This window comes from Acipenser ruthenus, chromosome 2 (assembly GCF_902713425.1).
Source record: "Acipenser ruthenus chromosome 2, fAciRut3.2 maternal haplotype, whole genome shotgun sequence".
In the NCBI taxonomy this organism is placed as follows: domain Eukaryota; kingdom Metazoa; phylum Chordata; class Actinopteri; order Acipenseriformes; family Acipenseridae; genus Acipenser; species Acipenser ruthenus.
The window spans coordinates 237,449-254,503 of record NC_081190.1 but is presented as its reverse complement, the minus strand read 5'-3'; the positions used below and the strand labels follow the sequence as shown (position 1 = coordinate 254,503).

Sequence of the window (17,055 nt, the reverse complement as noted above, 5' to 3'; positions counted from 1 at the left end):
CCTGTTTGACTTAATGTGACATTTATTTATGTTCATGATTCAGCAAAGGAATTCTAACCAGCAAAAAAAAATACATGCTTCCTAATGCAATCTGTCAAGGCACTGACTAGAGAGGAGGCACGCCTTGATTTAGTCTTTTCAAATAACAAAGACAGAATAACTAAAACAGAGGCCAGAGAAGCATTGGCAAACTCAGACCACAACATGGTCCCATTTGAAGTGCTTTTTAAAACCCAAAAAGTAATACTGTGTTCAGTTCTGGTCACCTCGTCACAAAAAGGATATTGCTGCTCTAGAAAGACCAGAATGATCCCAGGTTTAAAAGGCATGTTGTATGCAGACAGGTTCAAAGAACTGAATCTGTTCAGTCTTGAACAAAGAAGACTACGCGGAGATCTGATTCAAAATTCTACAAGGTATTGACATTAACGTGTTTGTATCACAGACTAGACAGTAACGTGTTTGTATCACAGACTGGACATTAACGTGTTTGAAGCAGTTTGTATCACAGACTGGACATCAACGTGTTTGAAGCAGTTTGTATCACAGACTGGACATCAACGTGTTTGAAGCAGTTTGTATCACAGACTGGACATTAACGTGTTTGAAGCAGTTTGTATCACAGACTGGACATCAACGTGTTTGAAGCAGTTTGTATCACAGACTGGACATTAACGTGTTTGAAGCAGTTTGTATCACAGACTGGACATCAACGTGTTTGCATCACAGACTGGACATTAACGTGTTTGCATCACAGACTGGACATTAACGTGTTTGTATCACAGACTGGACATTAACGTGTTTGTATCACAGACTGGACATCAACGTGTTTGTATCACAGACTGGACATTAACGTGTTTGTATCACAGACTGGACATCAACGTGTTTGAAGCAGTTTGTATCACAGACTGGACATTAACGTGTTTGTATCACAGACTGGACATTAACGTGTTTGAAGCAGTTTGTATCACAGACTGGACATTAACGTGTTTGAAGCAGTTTGTATCACAGACTGGACAGTAACGTGTTTGTATCACAGACTGGACATTAACGTGTTTGAAGCAGTTTGTATCACAGACTGGACATTAACGTGTTTGTATCACAGACTGGACATTAACGTGTTTGTATCACAGACTGGACATTAACGTGTTTGTATCACAGACTGGACATCAACGTGTTTGTATCACAGACTGGACATTAACGTGTTTGTATCACAGACTGGACATTAACGTGTTTGTATCACAGACTGGACATCAACGTGTTTGTATCACAGACTGGACATTAACGTGTTTGAAGCAGTTTGTATCACAGACTGGACATTAACGTGTTTGTATCACAGACTGGACATTAACGTGTTTGTATCACAGACTGGACATTAACGTGTTTGTATCACAGACTGGACATTAACGTGTTTGTATCACAGACTGGACATTAACGTGTTTGTATCACAGACTGGACATTAACGTGTTTGTATCACAGACTGGACATCAACGTGTTTGTATCACAGACTGGACATCAACGTGTTTGAAGCAGTTTGTATCACAGACTGGACATTAACGTGTTTGTATCACAGACTGGACATTAACGTGTTTGTATCACAGACTGGACATTAACGTGTTTGTATCACAGACTGGACATTAACGTGTTTGTATCACAGACTGGACATTAACGTGTTTGTATCACAGACTGGACATTAACGTGTTTGAAGCAGTTTGTATCACAGACTGGACATTAACGTGTTTGAAGCAGTTTGTATCACAGACTGGACATTAACGTGTTTGTATCACAGACTGGACATTAACGTGTTTGTATCACAGACTGGACATCAACGTGTTTGTATCACAGACTGGACATTAACGTGTTTGAAGCAGTTTGTATCACAGACTGGACATTAACGTGTTTGTATCACAGACTGGACATTAACGTGTTTGTATCACAGACTGGACATTAACGTGTTTGTATCACAGACTGGACATTAACGTGTTTGTATCACAGACTGGACATTAACGTGTTTGAAGCAGTTTGTATCACAGACTGGACATTAACGTGTTTGAAGCAGTTTGTATCACAGACTGGACATTAACGTGTTTGTATCACAGACTGGACATTAACGTGTTTGTATCACAGACTGGACATTAACGTGTTTGTATCACAGACTGGACATTAACGTGTTTGTATCACAGACTGGACATTAACGTGTTTGTATCACAGACTGGACATTAACGTGTTTGAAGCAGTTTGTATCACAGACTGGACATTAACGTGTTTGTATCACAGACTGGACATTAACGTGTTTGTATCACAGACTGGACATCAACGTGTTTGTATCACAGACTGGACATTAACGTGTTTGAAGCAGTTTGTATCACAGACTGGACATTAACGTGTTTGTATCACAGACTGGACATTAACGTGTTTGTATCACAGACTGGACATCAACGTGTTTGTATCACAGACTGGACATTAACGTGTTTGTATCACAGACTGGACATTAACGTGTTTGTATCACAGACTGGACATTAACGTGTTTGAAGCAGTTTGTATCACAGACTGGACATTAACGTGTTTGTATCACAGACTGGACATTAACGTGTTTGTATCACAGACTGGACATCAACGTGTTTGTATCACAGACTGGACATTAACGTGTTTGTATCACAGACTGGACATTAACGTGTTTGTATCACAGACTGGACATTAACGTGTTTGAAGCAGTTTGTATCACAGACTGGACATTAACGTGTTTGAAGCAGTTTGTATCACAGACTGGACATTAACGTGTTTGTATCACAGACTGGACATTAACGTGTTTGTATCACAGACTGGACATTAACGTGTTTGTATCACAGACTGGACATTAACGTGTTTGTATCACAGACTGGACATTAACGTGTTTGTATCACAGACTGGACATTAACGTGTTTGAAGCAGTTTGTATCACAGACTGGACATTAACGTGTTTGAAGCAGTTTGTATCACAGACTGGACATTAACGTGTTTGCATCACAGACTGGACATCAACGTGTTTGTATCACAGACTGGACATTAACGTGTTTGTATCACAGACTGGACATCAACGTGTTTGTATCACAGACTGGACATTAACGTGTTTGAAGCAGTTTGTATCACAGACTGGACATTAACGTGTTTGTATCACAGACTGGACAGTAACGTGTTTGTATCACAGACTGGACATTAACGTGTTTGAAGCAGTTTGTATCACAGACTGGACATTAACGTGTTTGTATCACAGACTGGACATTAACGTGTTTGTATCACAGACTGGACATTAACGTGTTTGTATCACAGACTGGACATTAACGTGTTTGTATCACAGACTGGACATTAACGTGTTTGTATCACAGACTGGACATTAACGTGTTTGAAGCAGTTTGTATCACAGACTGGACATTAACGTGTTTGAAGCAGTTTGTATCACAGACTGGACATTAACGTGTTTGTATCACAGACTGGACATTAACGTGTTTGTATCACAGACTGGACATTAACGTGTTTGTATCACAGACTGGACATTAACGTGTTTGTATCACAGACTGGACATTAACGTGTTTGTATCACAGACTGGACATTAACGTGTTTGTATCACAGACTGGACATTAACGTGTTTGTATCACAGACTGGACATTAACGTGTTTGCATCACAGACTGGACATCAACGTGTTTGAAGCAGTTTGTATCACAGACTGGACATTAATGTGTTTGTATCACAGACTGGACATCAACGTGTTTGTATCACAGACTGGACATTAACGTGTTTGAAGCAGTTTGTATCACAGACTGGGCCCGGCTCCAAACCCTGAAGCTTTAACAGCTGTGGGCAGCAGAGAAGCTGCATCTGGGATCTGTGTGGCACGGGCGACTCCGAACAGGGATTTGCTTTGCTTACTTAGAAAATTTTTTTTTTTTTTAAAAGCAAGAAAAAGCCAAAACAAAAACCTTTTAAGGTTAAGGTGACTTAAAAATATATTAATAAAAAAATGTAGATGACTGTGAGCAGGCCTGGTGGTGTTGACTGAAATGAAATCCCTGATGTGAATGTGTGTGAGATACTAGAGAAACACGTGTGTGAGAAACTAGAGAAACACGTGTGTGAGATATTAGTGAAACACGTGTGTGAGATACTAGAGAAACACGTGTGTGAGATACTAGAGAAACATGTGTGTGAGATACTAGAGAAACACGTGTGTGAGATACTAGAGAATCATGTGTGAGATACTAGAGAAACACGTTTGTGAGAAACTAGAGAAACACGTGTGAGATATTAGTGAAACACGTGTGTGAGAAACTAGAGAAACACGTGTGTGAGATACTAGAGAAACACGTGTGTGAGATACTAGAGAATCGTGTGTGAGATACTAGAGAAACACGTGTGTGAGAAACTAGAGAAACACGTGTGTGAGATATTAGTGAAACACGTGTGTGAGAAACTAGAGAAACACGTGTGTGAGATATTAGTGAAACACGTGTGTGAGAAACTAGAGAAACACGTGTGTGAGATACTAGAGAAACATGTGTGAGATACTAGAGAAACATGTGTGTGAGATACTAGAGAAATATGCCCGATTGTTGCCGGACTGCACGACTGAAGGAAATGCTTCCCACAGACTGCATAGTCACCTGAATCCTAGTGTTCCCCCGGCCTTTTAAATTCCTGTCGTGTGGTTGTTCCATGAGGGTTTCAAGCTGATATAGTATAAAGCCATGGGTCTGAATTGATTTGCCTAATGTATTCACACCTTCAGCATGGGCAGCGATTGCGGTCATTCATCAGCCTCAAATTAAAATCCTTGTTTGTCAGAGTTATTCATTCATTCATTTAAGTCAGGCAACGAAAAATTCATCCCATGATGTTAATGTCGCAGTACTCCCGTTTGCATTTACAACCGCTCCTGTCCAGCAAACTTTCATTGAGTGGAGAGAAATGCCAAAGCATGCTGAGATTTGAAGTGGTTCATTTCAGAATCGCAATACAGGGGTTGAAGGTGCTCACCTGGCTGTGTTTCATGCCTCACAGTGCATGCGAGGATCACTGACAGCACCACATGCTCTACTGTGCTTTATAATCGAATATGCCTGAATGCACAGGGTGGCACTCCCTAGTCCTCACAGTCACATGAAAACCATTGTTTTAATAACAAAAGAAACATTAAGGCTATTTTACTGCACTCAATGATTCAATAGATGGCATGGGTGGTGTTGCTAACTGAATGTCCCTTATAATAATGAACTTAAAATAAGGATTTCCAACGCACCTAAACAAGGGGAAGTAGAATCTCCAGGCCAGTGTGGCAGAGTGGCTGTAGTGTCAGACTGCTCATCCAGTATCTTAAGGAAATTAATGGGTTTGGGGTATGAATTAGAAACCTTTTTTCTTTTTTTTTACCATTTGAAATGACATTGAAAAACTGCAGCTGCAACCTAAAGAAACCACTGGAGCATTACAATTCCTGCCAGGAGATTTCAAACTGCCATTAAAGCAAGCCGACTTTCATGACTGTATGTGTAGCGACGGACTCCTCACCTCCCGCTCTGGAACATGAATATATATCAGCTTCTCCTCTCTTACAAAGTCCACAAGCTTCTGCTGCATTATGCAAAGCAGATGTTTCTCGAATCAATTAGAATAAGAGAGTACATCACCCGTACGCAGCAGAGCCCAAGAGCATGCGTCTGAAGCTAGAAACCCATTCAGTGAGCACTCCGCACTACAGAACTGATATTCACCTCATTCAGACACCGTCCCGGCCGGAAAAGAAAACTAATAAAGAAATCCTTTACTGAGCGTCGCTGTTCACTGGCTCACACACACACTGTGCGCTGATCAAGGGCTTCACAGCAAACACGTTGAAATGCAATGCAGCACACTTCTCTAGAGACAACGATACTGGAGGAGCTGCGGGAACATTTCCATTTTCATTTTTTTCATTTGATGCAACCCCTGTTTTTAAAAAGTAAAAAAAATAATTCAAAGTTGTATCCAGCCCTTTTAGTAATTCAAACCACATCTATCATTGAAATCAATTCATTAGCCTGGGCCCTGTGAAAAACAGCATTAATAATTCACCCCCTACTTACAGAGCAATTTGTACGCGAGAGACAGTAATTAGGAAATCGAAAATCAATCGTCTCAAATTAAATGCTTTCTCTGTTGTTTTTGCACACCAATCAATTGCTATTGGGTTTATCTACAAAAAACAACAACAAAAAAAACACACAAAAAATAAGGTCTGTTAACAGATGGAGCAGGTCCAGATTGTCCCTCAATGAAACTGCACCCCTACAAATCCTGCTGTGAGATTGCTCTACATAAACACACTCATGTCTATAAGGCACATTGTAAGTCACGCCCCATTGGAAACTCTTACAATCAGAACCCGCATTTCGAATGGCAAGGACAAAGCATTCTAAATGTTTAACCACACCAGCGTCTATCTGAACAGATCCAGTACATTAATATCAGGGATTCGGCAGTTTAGATTTTATTTCAGGACTTCTTATATGTTTCTAAGTGTTCGGTGGCTCCTCCAACAAAGAGTGCGTGAAAAATAGACTCTCAATGTGATCAGAGGCAGCCATCGAACACTTAAAAACACAGGAAAGCTCAGCAGCAAAACTAAGCTAACATCTCAAAGTATGCATACTGGCCAACACCCAATCCTTCATCTCTAAGATTACTTCTACTATGTATTTACTGTGCTGTGTGATCTAACAATGTGATGGCAGGATGTGTAAGTAAACACACATCTCTAACACTCCATTGCACTGTAACAGCACAGTACTAACACGTGTGGCTGTGTTACAATGTAACCCCATATTTACAGGATTCTCACAGTCACAAACATCTTAAATCACGCTAGAAGCGCTGTCTGCACTTCAACATTTATAAAAATGTGACATGGTAAAGCTATAAATGCATGCATGCTCTCACAAGCAACAGAAACAGAAAAAATGCATGCTTCCTCTGACAACATGGTTATCTTAGTTTAAAATATGGGCCAAAATCCCACCCATCTAATGCATTTCTGTGGACCTCTGGGGCTCACCTTGTCCTCGGGACCACATTCTAATTTGGTATTATTATTATTATTATTATTATTATTATTATTATTATTATTATTATTATTATTATTATGATTATTATGATGATGATGATGATGATGATGATGATGATGATGATGATGATGATGATGTATTATTGTTATAGTTTTTATCACATCATGTTGTTTGGATGATGCATGCACAGTCAAACCCATAGCTGTTTCCTTTTACAAAAGACTAAAGAAAGATTACAGAGGTGCCGTGTCTGATTGCCAGGAGCACACAGCACAGCAGGGCCGTGCCTCCCAGCGCTCAGCACATTTCAACACCATCATCCTGATGGAACGTGTCGTTCTTGGATCCGAGTTCCGAAGGCAGTGCTCTCAAGCAGTAAATTACCTCCATCGAAGAGGGAGGTGGAATGCAGGGCCGACTCTCAAAGTTACAGGAACAGCAGGGAAATAACACTCCTACTGCATAGCAGTTTCACCCATTCCAGGTTTTAATACATGCTTGATTAGCCCCAGTGCATAGGGAACAAGCTCAGCTGTATCTTTCTAAAGTCATAGTAAAACTAGGAATGGCTCAAACTGCTATGCAATGGAATTCCATCCCTGAAGAGTAATCTAATCCACTTGGCTGCAGTCTGAATTAGGCAGATCTTATTCCAGGTTTATCACAGTCTATGTGGGGCACAACACCCTCATAGTCCCTTCAATGTTTCTCTTTTCACCTGTAAGGTACCATTATATAGCAGACAAGGCATGGCTTGGTATTGACGGGACTCTCTGAAACTCCTCCCTGTTCCATTTCATTTTCATGAGTCAAGGTGCTTTTGAAAGGAGAGGGGTCTAACAGGTACAGAACCCCCTCAAGTGAATGTCAGGGGTCTGTCCATGATCGCTTCAATCTGAGGTCAGAGTAACACTTATTCAGGTATGAGAGATGAAGGCATGAACCGAAACATTGGTGTACTACTTATAGTGTAGAAGGCCATGGGGCAGACTAAAGAGAGAGACTTTAAAAGTGCTGCCCCACCTGAGACTCCAAGCGGCCTCCGCAGCCCCAGGGTAGCTTTCCGGACATTCGCTTCCTTCAGATCCATCCTTCCCACTCGGACAATCTGGCACACCAGGAACAGCTTCTCCCGGCTCAGCTCCTTCCTCCCCAGATCCTGCAGCAAAGGAAACAGAGACGTCAGCGCTTCCAGAGCTCCCAATGATAACAGGAACCTGTGGTTGAAGTCAAACTCTAAACTTCACCCTCACCCTCACTCTACCTCACTCCAGGGTAAAGCCTTCAGAGTGATGTGTGTGTGTGTGTGTGTGTGTGTGTGTGTGTGTGTGTGTGTGTGAGTGTGTGAGTGTGTGTGTGTGTGTGTGTGAGTGTGTTTAAGGGTGTGTGTGTGTGTGTGAGTGTGTGTGTGTGTGTGTAAGGGTGTAAGGGTGTGTGTGTGTGTGTGTGTGTGTGTGTGTGTGTGTGTGTGTGTGTGAGTGTGTGAGTGTGTGTGTGTGTGTGTGTGTGTGTTTAAGGGTGTGTGTGTGTGTGTGTGTGTGTGAGTGTGTGAGTGTGTGTGTGTGTGTGTGAGTGTGTTTAAGGGTGTGTGTGTGTGTGTGTGTGTGTGTGTGTGTGTGAGTGTGTGTGTGTGTGTGTGAGTGTGTTTAAGGGTGTGTGTGTGTGTGTGTGTGTGTGTGTGTGTGTGTGTGAGTGTGTGTGTGTGTGTGTGTGTGTGTGTGTGAGTGTGTTTAAGGGTGTGTGTGTGTGTGTGTGTGTGAGTGTGTGAGTGTGTGTGTGTGTGTGAGTGTGTTTAAGGGTGTGTGTGTGTGTGTGTGTGTGTGTGTGTGAGTGTGTGTGTGTGTGTGTGTGTGTGTGTGAGTGTGTGTGTGTGTGTGTGTGTGTGTGTGTGTGTGTTTAAGGGTGTGTGTGTGTGTGTGTGTGTGTGTGAGTGTGTGTGTGTGTGTGTGTTTAAGGGTGTGTGTGTGTGTGTGTGTGTGTGTGTGTGTGTTTAAGGGTGTGTGTGTGTGTGTGTGTGTGTGTGTGTGTGTGTGAGTGTGTGTGTGTGTGTAAGGGTGTGTGTGTGTGTGTTTAAGGGTGTGCAGAAACCCATACTCAGAATTGCTTTGATGGATCAGACATCAGGCATGCTGAATGCTCTCGATCCAGTACATCTCACAGCACACGACACCAACACCATCCCAAAACCACGTGTAGGCACACAACAAGAAAAGAAAATGACATATTGCTACTGGAAACTGATAATAACTTGTGTGTATTTTAGTTTTGTAAGGGCTTTGTCTTCAAACATGAATGTGAAACTGTTCCTTTTTCTGCACCACAAAATATTAATAAGTTATGTTGCAGTCACAATGGACAACAAGTATTTTAAAAAACAAAAACAAAAAATAAAAACACACACGCACACACACACGCACACGGACACGCACACGCACACACACGCGCACGCACGCACACACACACACGCACACGCACGCACGCACACACACAGCACCTGTAATCTTGAGGAAAAAGTGAGCAACTCCCTGCAAACACAGAAGTCCCTCCTTCCCAGAAACAAAAACATCTCACCTGCACTCCACCATCCAATAACCCTGAACCAGCTGAGTGATTGAGTTAGACACATTGCATTTTAAGAGCAAATTGCCTTTACCTAAAATGGTGCGTTTGAGTTTCAGTGCCCTTCATAAAATATAAATAGATCTGCACACTTTTTTTTTTTTTCTCTCACCTTTCCTTTTCTGGTTAGTGTGAGATTCTAGAAATAATATGCATGGGATGTGGTCAGCTGATCCACTGATCATTTCTAAAATTACATCCAACTTGGTGACACAGGCTGTCGTCTGACATTTTATACCTCAATAACTAATGCAATATTCTCATTCGTAGGATTATGAAATCTTTCTTCTAGTGCTGATAAATGAAAAAGACAAGGCGCCCTTGAATGACAGGGCTGTAGTTTATGAAAAATGAGTACTGGTGAGGTGCAGTATCTATGAAACCCCCCCCCAAACCGCAACCCCCCCCCGTATAAATCAGCACTTACAGTGAAAACGACTTTGAGGTTGTTTAGTTTGTCAATCTCTTTTGGCAAGCCAGTGTGTGCCCAGCGAATGAGGAAGTTCTCACTGAAACAAACACAAAGAACATTTAAATGCAGGCGTACTGACCTTAGAGAACGCTTCAATAACCTGTTATTGCAACTGAAGAGATGCATTCACAACACTTTCAGGGTGCTTTTCAGAGGCTGTTTCAGCTCAATCATTAGACAGTTTTAAGATGCATCAGCTACAGGGGACCAGACAAGCATTGATGAGTGACCTCCCCTTGTCCGTAACCCTTCTGATTTTCTTATATGCTTGTGTAAATACTTCCAGTACCTAAACAACACTTTTCTCATGCTTTTCCCATAGTTATACGATGCTTTTCCCACAGCTTGACTATAGCTCTCTCTCTCTCTCTCTCTGGACTTTACAATGGTTACCTATCTATGCTTTACCATGCAGGTTCCTGCAGGGTTGTCCATTGTACCAATGCCTCTGCCACTCTGGCTTAGATGCTATAAGATCTCTCTTTGATAGAAAAGGAGGAAATCTCCTAATGTGAGGCAGTTTCACAAGGTGTACGGCTGCAGAGTTTAGAAGGGTAAATCCATGTTTTTGCTGGAGAGATATCTGATGCACCGTTCTGTTTATAAAGGATGTGGGTGGAGGCACAGCTCTGTGGCTGAGACATGAGTGGACAGGCTGTGTAGAGAAATACAAGTCTTTAGCGCTGTCAGCTTGTAGAAGCTCTTGGTATATTCATGTCACTATAAAAAGTAAAACCTTAAGAACTGACTGCCAAAATTAGACAGCCACTTAAGCAAAGCACAAGCAAACAAATGCAGACTCCCATTATAGGTGCAAAGGGGATCCGAGCACTGCGAAGAAACTTAGACACCAGCAGAAATGAACAATCTGACGTCTTCTCCAATCCCGTCAGCTCTTCATTTGCATCATTAATTGATCACTAAGTCTTGGGTTTGCTTCCAACAGCCTGCTCAATTATGAATCCTTCCTTCTAAGAGGTCCCTCTTTCTAATTGACCTGTCAGACTCTGTTAGCAGCTGCTGTTTTGAACACGTTTCCTCCAAGCGGAGTCTCCCCAGGACTGCACCCTACCTCCTGTGTATTACCACACTTCCAGGGTTCACGGCTTTCAAACGGGTCCCATTAAAGCATCAGCAGCATTATCACAGCTCTCCGATCATGGATAGAGTGCGAGAGAAACATTATCATTCTGACCGATATCCTGAACCACGCCCATGACCTCTGGGACTGCAGTTATGCGTTGTTTTTAGAAAAGACATAAAGACGTGTTCTGTCATGGCCGTCCCAAAGCCCTGACCGCTGTGCGAGAAGCCTGGACCCTCACACGTCCTACATGCATTACAACACATTTTATATTACAGGGTTCAGTGTCAAGAAGAGGGAGAAAACTAATAAAAGCAAAAAGCAGACCACCCTTGTGCTGAAGTAAACATGCAGTACCCCTATTTGCCAGGGACAGAGGAAAGCCCATTGTAGCTGACACTCCTGTCAGGGTGTGAAAGGGTTAACAGTGACACTGTTCGCTTGTCTCTTGTATAGTTTCTGCTGAATCCTTCAGATTATGCCTTTTAACAAGGTTACTCGATGTGCAAAACCAACAAAATGATCCCTTCAAACAAAACAAAATCCTTCACCATCTGTCCTAATCCAATGACATCAATGAGAGAGCGGTGTTCATAAATCCAGTATCCGACTTGGGGAGTCTCGCAGAAATGATAAGGAATGAAGCCAAGCCAATCTGCATCAACACTTGGCTTGATTAGACAGACAGACAAGTAGAAATAAATTAAGCAAAAGAGCTGAGAAACTGTCAGGGAGGCAGTGTGGTCTAGAGGTTAGAGCTGAGGGACTGGGAGGGAGGCAGTGAGGTCAAGTGGTTAGAGCTGAGGGACTGTGAGGGAGGCAGTGTGGTCTAGAGGTTAGAGCTGAGGGACTGGGAGGGAGGCAGTGAGGTCAAGTGGTTAGAGCTGAGGGACTGGGAGGGAGGCCGTGTGGTCTAGTGGTTTGAGCTGAGGGACTGGGAGGGAGGCAGTGTGATCTAGTGGTTTGAGCTGAGGGACTGGGAGGGAGGCAGCATGGTCTAGAGGATAGAGATGAGGGACTGGGAGGGAGGCAGTGTGGTCTAGTTGTTAGAGCTGAGATGAGGGACTGGGAGGGAGTGTGGTCTGGTGGTTAGAGCTGAGGGACTGGGAGGGAGGGAGTGTACTACCCTGGATAATTCGGGCCACTCTTAGAAAAGTGTCTGGATGTGTTTCGAAGTGTTGAACACAGTAATATGATGGTGATTCTCGGCGTTCTTCATAAACTTGACCTTCACTCTTGTTTTTTTGTAAGTTACCACAAATATTAAAGGATTGACAGAAATGTAATTTAACAGGGAGTCTAAATGACACAGGAATTCAATGTATTCTGGAGTAGGTGCTGGCAAGTAAAATCAGACATAGTATATATTGTTAAGATGTTGCTTCACTCTGGTTCGTTCGGCTCTTCTAATGCAGACCCAGACAGGATTTGAAAGTTTTCAGCACTTCAGTGCAGGACTTATTAAATTGTACAGAAATGTAAGAAAAGAAAAGAAACACAAACCAAAACCTAACTCAGTTTTGTAGCGCTTGATAAACACTTTCCTTCGTTTCCCTTGCTAACCACTGGACGGCTAAGCCGTTTACCAGTGAAAACAACACTTTAACACAATGTTTTCCAAACCAAACACACACACACACGGTCTTCACTCGACCTTTTCACACAGGATTCTTCTTCATGACAGCCTGGCTTCACACAGACTGAAAACCACCCTGAACAAACATTTCTCCTGGTTTAAATACCTGCCTGCTAATTATTACAGATTGTCACACCCGAGAAATCTCGCTGTTGCATTCCGGGCACTTTCATTCTGTGAGCTCTGTATTCCTGGGGTTAGGCTGCCCTCTGGTGGCCACACCTCTGTAAACTGTTGTGTAATTTAATTCCACAGTAAAGGTAGTCCTAGGAAAAAACAGCAGATGTTCTCCTGTTTGGACTTCAGTATGCAGCTGACCTTGCCTGTGGCCTGGGTCATGATCACACCACGCTACTGCATGTTATAAGGGCCAGCCTCCTCTTTTACAATCATGTTAATTAATCAGGGTATCAAAGACTGCCGCAAACAAACACACGTCTCAAATTCACGTCTCGTGTTCTTGTCTTTACGTTTCCCTCTTACCCAATCAGCACATTTTTAAATCACAGCCCATGCAGTGTCGGTTCTCGCAAGCAGCTTGCTGCACGTTTAGCCCCTCACAACATTGTTACAATGAGGGTGTCACCGTTTCCCCTTACTCTCAAAGCTTTTGCAGCATGTTAAAGGGATGTTAATGTTTGATCAGCCCGCAGATTAACATGATCTGATTCAGCATTCATACTTGCCAGGGTTTTGGAAAAGCCTATCATTAGCAGTGATCTCCATGGTGCATGCAGACTGGATATCAGTAGACACAGTATGGGAACAGTACTTGCACTGAAACACTCAAGGCCCTGTATGTTCACATTCTAGATTTAAAATCAGGCTCAAAGTCAAATTCTGCAGTGTGTTCTCTCAAATCCCGTTCTCTATGGAGGTGGTGTCACAGGTAAGTGTTTTACTGCACTTCTCTAAGGGATTTACAAAGCTTCCTGTATGCTCTTACAGGTAAAACTTTAAGAGACTCAGTCAAGAAGACAAACACTTCAGCTGGTGTAACAGGGCGGGGGTCAGATGTGAACTGGTGACCCTGTATCTGGAGTGCATGGTCGCGGGTTTGTGTCCAGCCCCCACCCTGTCACAGTAGTGCCTTCTTCAGTGTGCACTGCTGAACTCTAAGGAACTATGCTGAGTATGCAAGCGATTAGAGTAGACAAGTGTGATATTTGAACACACACAGTAAGAGCCACCTGTCCTGTAAGCAAGGATGCAGTGATTGCAAGGTTCCTCCCCTCACCTGATTATCTTCTGCTCGGCAGGGTCATACAGACACATGAAGAGCTCAGCCTCCTCTCCCAGCTTGCAGACGAAGTTCCGAACGCAGACGTAGAGACTGTGCGTGGGGGAGCTGGAGAAAACGTCTGTCTGGTTTATCCCACTCTGATCACTGCACTGTGGAGAGGAGACAGGAGTAGTAGGCTCACGCTTTTACATATTTACTACAGTAATTTTACACTGCAGTTTTCCTAAGCTTTTCCCATGGTCACACCACAGTTAAGCTTGGTTGCTATGTTTTTTAAATGTGCATGCTTACGTCTGCTTGACTGTGCTTTCACTGTGCTTTGTTACACTTTGCTATAACAGCAAAGGTCTGTTGGCAGCAAGTATTGAGGCTGCACAGGCACAATGCAAGCAACATTTTACATCAGGGTCTCCAATCCTGGTCCTGGAGGGCCGCTGTCCCTCCTGATTTTTGTTCCAGCTGTACCCTAAATGAATTGATTGGCCCAGTTAAGCTTAGTTGTAGTTTTACATTGTGCATGTGATGTCACAGAGTATTAACTATGTGTCGTGGGGCCTCACTGGCTCTCAGTGTGGTCAGCTTGTGTACTTTAACTGAAACACACACTGCCTTCAGTAAAGAGACAGAAACTCTTCAGCCAGGACTGCACTGGTCACTGAGGGTTTGCTACTGGGTGACACTGGTACCGTACAGGGAAAGATCGTCTTTGACACACAGGGCAGGATTTTCAAAAGGTTGTAATATTACAGGATTCAGAATATTACACAACACCGGAACACACTGCCCGATTACATCACAGGAAGGGATGCATGGATGCATAAAGTACAGTGGCAATGGGGAGAATCCATAGGCGAAAAGATAAGGCTATGGCAGTAATAAATATCTACAATCCTGGCTAGAACTTAAGGTGACATGATTGTGAAAACCACGTGACTGGAGACATGCATGTGTTTTCTCTATTAAACACACACACACACACGGTATTCCATTGGTTTGTATATAATGTCTGTGCCGATATTTTCTGAAAACAAGACCTGACAGCCCCACATTGTACTTTTTAACTATTAGACAAAATATTTACCGAATAAAAACTGCTGCTATAATCTTGATTTATTTATTATTAATATCGTTATCATTAAATTATACCAAATTCCATTTTATTTACATCGAATGTGATCCAGATCACTCACGTGGATTTTTCCTAAACGTATTTGTAATGTTGTCTGACTCCCCCCACACTGTATGCACAGTGTACACTCTCACACGTCTGTATGTATATATTATAACATCTTCTTATAATACTGGAAGTGCGCGGTGGCTAATTCTAATCATGTTGAGTTTATTTATCGCGGAGGTGAGCAAACCGTACCAGAGAAAAGATTAGAGGAATTCCCCGAACAATTAACTATAAGCAAACAGTGTATGGGTTAGGGAGCTCCATCATCCTTTTAAAAGCTTGATAAATACATAATGAAGTGTTACATACATGGTAACACATCATCCTATTAGCTGCTGTGTTGCTGCTGCTCTTTCATGTATTATGCACTTTCCACTGTATTTAATGTAATATGCATTGAGGGGGGGGGGGGGGTTATTTTTTTTTGGGGGGGGGGGGTGTTTTTTTACTGTATATCATGTATGATGCATTTCTCTGTATTTAAAGTATTCTGGATTTTCTTCTTGTTACTGCATCTTGTAAATTGCTTTGTGATGGTGCTCCACTATGAAAGGCGCTATATAAAATAAAGATTGATTTATTGATTGATTGATTGATTGATGGTATACATGTATAATAACTAACAACTACAAACACAAATGACACTTCAAATGTATTTATTTATAGCTTACAATCGTACAGACTAAAATAGACAAAAATAGATGTCAACATAAGAAAACTAATTCCAACCAATATACACAGATAGATTACCCCCGCCCAAAATATAAATAATAAAGGTTTTTTTTTTAATCTGTGTCGTCCGATTTTTACCCACTTTATATGTGAAGTGTTCTAAATAAATGAATTACACACAAAATAGATATTCCCATTATTTTCCATTTCCGTTTGGCTGCTGGTGGGAGAGCTGTCTCACTGCACGCTAGTAATTTCCATTAACAGATTGATTTAATTAACACATTTCGTTTGAAAATCACTTGCTACTAAAGCTCTTGTTACTATACCACGAGTTCAAAACATTAACACTGGTGTCTGAAAAGGTACAGGCAGGCTCACACACAGGTACAGGCAGGCTCACACAGGTACAGGCAGGCTGACTCACAGGTACAGGCAGGCTGACACACAGGTACAGGCAGGCTGACACACAGGTACAGGCAGGCTCACACAGGTACAGGCAGGCTGACACAGGTACAGGCAGGCTGACACACAGGTACAGGCAGGCTGACACACAGGTACAGGCAGGCTGACACACAGGTACAGGCAGGCTCACACACAGGTATAGGCAGGCTCACACACAGGTATAGGCAGGCTGACACGCAGGTACAGGCAGGCTGACACACAGGTACAGGCAGGCTGACACACAGGTACAGGCAGGCTGACACACAGGTACAGGCAGGCTGACACACAGGTACAGGCAGGCTGACACACAGGTACAGGCAGGCTCACACAGGTACAGGCAGGCTGACACACAGGTACAGGCAGGCTGACACACAGGTACAGGCAGGCTGACACGCAGGTACAGGCAGGCTGACACGCAGGTACAGGCAGGCTCACACAGGTACAGGCAGGCTGACACACAGGTACAGGCAGGCTGACACACAGGTACAGGCAGGCTGACACGCAGGTACAGGCAGGCTGACACACAGGTACAGGCAGGCTGACACACAGGTACAGGCAGGCTCACACACAGGTACAGGCAGGCTGACACACAGGTACAGGCAGGCTCACACAGGTACAGGCAGGCTGACACGCA

General features: G+C 42.9%; 1 protein-coding gene across 2 annotated transcripts in view; it reads right to left on the bottom strand.

The window, feature by feature from the left end:
• Positions 1–17,055, bottom strand: part of LOC117403985 (dedicator of cytokinesis protein 2-like) — a 428,344-nt gene that overhangs the window by 395,568 nt on the left and 15,721 nt on the right. For both annotated transcript variants that reach the window (XM_058985710.1, XM_058985720.1), the window contains exons 8-10: positions 14,123–14,277; positions 10,121–10,202; positions 8,098–8,233 (exon numbers count right to left, since the gene is read on the bottom strand). In XM_058985710.1, coding sequence (XP_058841693.1) covers positions 8,098–8,233; positions 10,121–10,202; positions 14,123–14,277 — 373 coding nt within the window. The remainder of the gene's footprint in view (positions 1–8,097; positions 8,234–10,120; positions 10,203–14,122; positions 14,278–17,055) is intronic.